This window comes from Egretta garzetta, unplaced genomic scaffold, assembly GCF_000687185.1.
Source record: "Egretta garzetta isolate BGI_Z169 unplaced genomic scaffold, ASM68718v1 scaffold440, whole genome shotgun sequence".
Lineage (NCBI taxonomy): Eukaryota > Metazoa > Chordata > Aves > Pelecaniformes > Ardeidae > Egretta > Egretta garzetta.
Window position 1 is genome coordinate 21,530 of NW_009258293.1, and position 2,062 is coordinate 23,591.

The 2,062-nt window shown below is 64.5% G+C and overlaps 1 protein-coding gene across 1 annotated transcript in view; it reads right to left on the reverse strand.

Moving 5' to 3' along the window:
* LOC104125270 (sacsin-like) overlaps positions 1–2,056 on the reverse strand; it is a 17,777-nt gene extending 15,721 nt beyond the window's left edge. Inside the window, 5 exon segments of the mRNA XM_035893095.1 lie at positions 10–627; positions 969–1,115; positions 1,434–1,536; positions 1,714–1,801; positions 2,028–2,056. Coding sequence (XP_035748988.1) covers positions 10–627; positions 969–1,115; positions 1,434–1,536; positions 1,714–1,801; positions 2,028–2,056 — 985 coding nt within the window.
* Between the last annotated feature and the right edge of the window lie 6 nt (positions 2,057–2,062).

The window sequence follows — 2,062 nt, forward strand, 5'->3', positions numbered from 1 at the left end:
GTGCTGGACGGAGTAGGAACCCGCCCCACCGCCCTCGGCAGGGCCCACGGAGGGGGTGTGCCAAGCTCAGCTCGGGACAGCACCCCAGCCCTGCGCCCAGTGCCACGGCCGGCCCCTCCGTGGCCCTGCCTGTGGCCACCAGCCACTCACTCCCATCCCCCATCCCATCCCCGTGCAGGGCCACCAGGCACCATGACAGACTCAGTCCCTCATCCCCTGATGGCCCTGGGGCAGGGAGAGACCGAGAGGCTGCCACAAGGGTCCCCATGAGGGTCTGGACCCCATCAGGGGCCACGCGGTACAGGGCCACGCGGCGGACATGGCGGAGGAAGAGGAGGGCAAGAGGGGCCTCAGTGAGGAACGTCTGGAGGAGGCTACAGAGCCGCTCAGGATTGGAGACCCCTGAAGCAATTCCTGACGGTTGTCGGCGGAGGGGGAAGCGGAACAGGGTACCCTTGGCAGAGCCACGGTGCTGTCCCACAGCTTCCAGCCCAGCCCAGAAGGGCTCAAAAAGGCCAGGAAGGTCCTGGGCTGCAGAGACATCCCAGCGGGCACCAGCACCTGGCAGCACCTGGCATTCGGGGTCCAACACCCCCAAGGATGGAGGGCTCAGCACACCTGGCAAGTCTGGGAACATGGGAACCATGAGGCCACAGGGATGGCACAGACACCACTGCCTCCCCAGATCGTCCCACCCCATCAGTGCCCCAAGTGCCCACCCAGTACCCCCAAGTTCAGCCCCACAGTGCTTCCCAAGATCCCAAGCTTAATCCCAATTCATCAGCCCTCCCTCAGTTTGCCCCCGTGGCCCTGCGCTCCATTGCCACCCAGCCTCCCCGCAGCCTCCCTTCAGACACTGCCCTCCATTTTGCACCTCCTTGGTGCCCCCCAGTACTCCCCAGTTCAGCGCCTCCAGTACAACCCACATCCCCAGTTCAGTCCCGGTTGAGGCCCCCAGTGCTGCTCACCGGTGAGGTGGTAGACAGAGGTGAAGCCCAGGCCAAAGCGCCCCACAGTGTTGGGGTCCTCCCGCTTGTGCGACACCCCTGGGCGCATGAGCCCTGTCCAGTCCCGGGGGAACATTACAGCATCATTGTAGGCCAGCAGGGCTGGGCCTGGGGGGTCAGTACCACAGGTTAGGGGAGACTTGGAACATGTAGGGGGGGGATTGCAACCCCCCACTCAGTGTCCCCACAATCTCAGTCTCCCCTCCAGCCCCACAAAATCCCCCTCAGTGCCCCCAGTACCACTGAGTCCTCCCAGTATTCTCAATGCCTCTGACACATCCCAGAACACCCCGTTGGTTCCAGTTCCCCCAGTCTGCTCTGATCCCTCTTCAATTCTTCACCAGTATCCCTCAATCCCTCCCAGTACCTGCCAACGCCACCCCTGCCCTTTGTCCAGGCTCTCCCAGTGCCCGTAGCGCCTCTCACCCTGGGTGCCCTCCAGCCCCCCTCCGGTGACATCAAATTCCCGCTCGTCAGACACAAAGACGACCTCATTAGCGCCGGCGTCATCTGCGTTCTGCACCAGCTCCTGGGTTCAGGGATTAGTTGCGGGCCACCGCGGCCCCTCCAGCCCCCAGAAGGAAAGCACTGACCCGCTTGCCCAGCTGGCCAGCAGGGTCCGGGGGCTGGTGCTGGGTGAGGACCACGCCCCACACACACACTGGGCAAGAGAGCCTGGGTGGTGGGGGGTCCCTGGGGGTCTCACCTTCAGGATCTGCCCCCCATCGGGGTACTTCTGCAGGATGTTGTGCAGGTAGTCGAGGAGGACAGGTGCCTGCTGGCAGAAGGCCTCCCTGCAAAGCAGAGTGAAGGGTGGGGTGGGAGGGCAGGGCTGGCCCCCAGGGGTCACCAGGACCCCCACGTCCTCCTTGGATGCCCCAGGATGTCCCCCTCTGTGGGGAGTCAAGGACCCTATCCCCTCCCAGCACCCACTGACACTACCACCTCTGAGGAATCCCTTATCTCCCCAGGGCCCCCATCTCTCCCTGCCAGCCTCCAGCAGTCCTGAAACTTCCCCACATCCCCCCAGCCAGCCCTGAGCCCCCCATGATCCC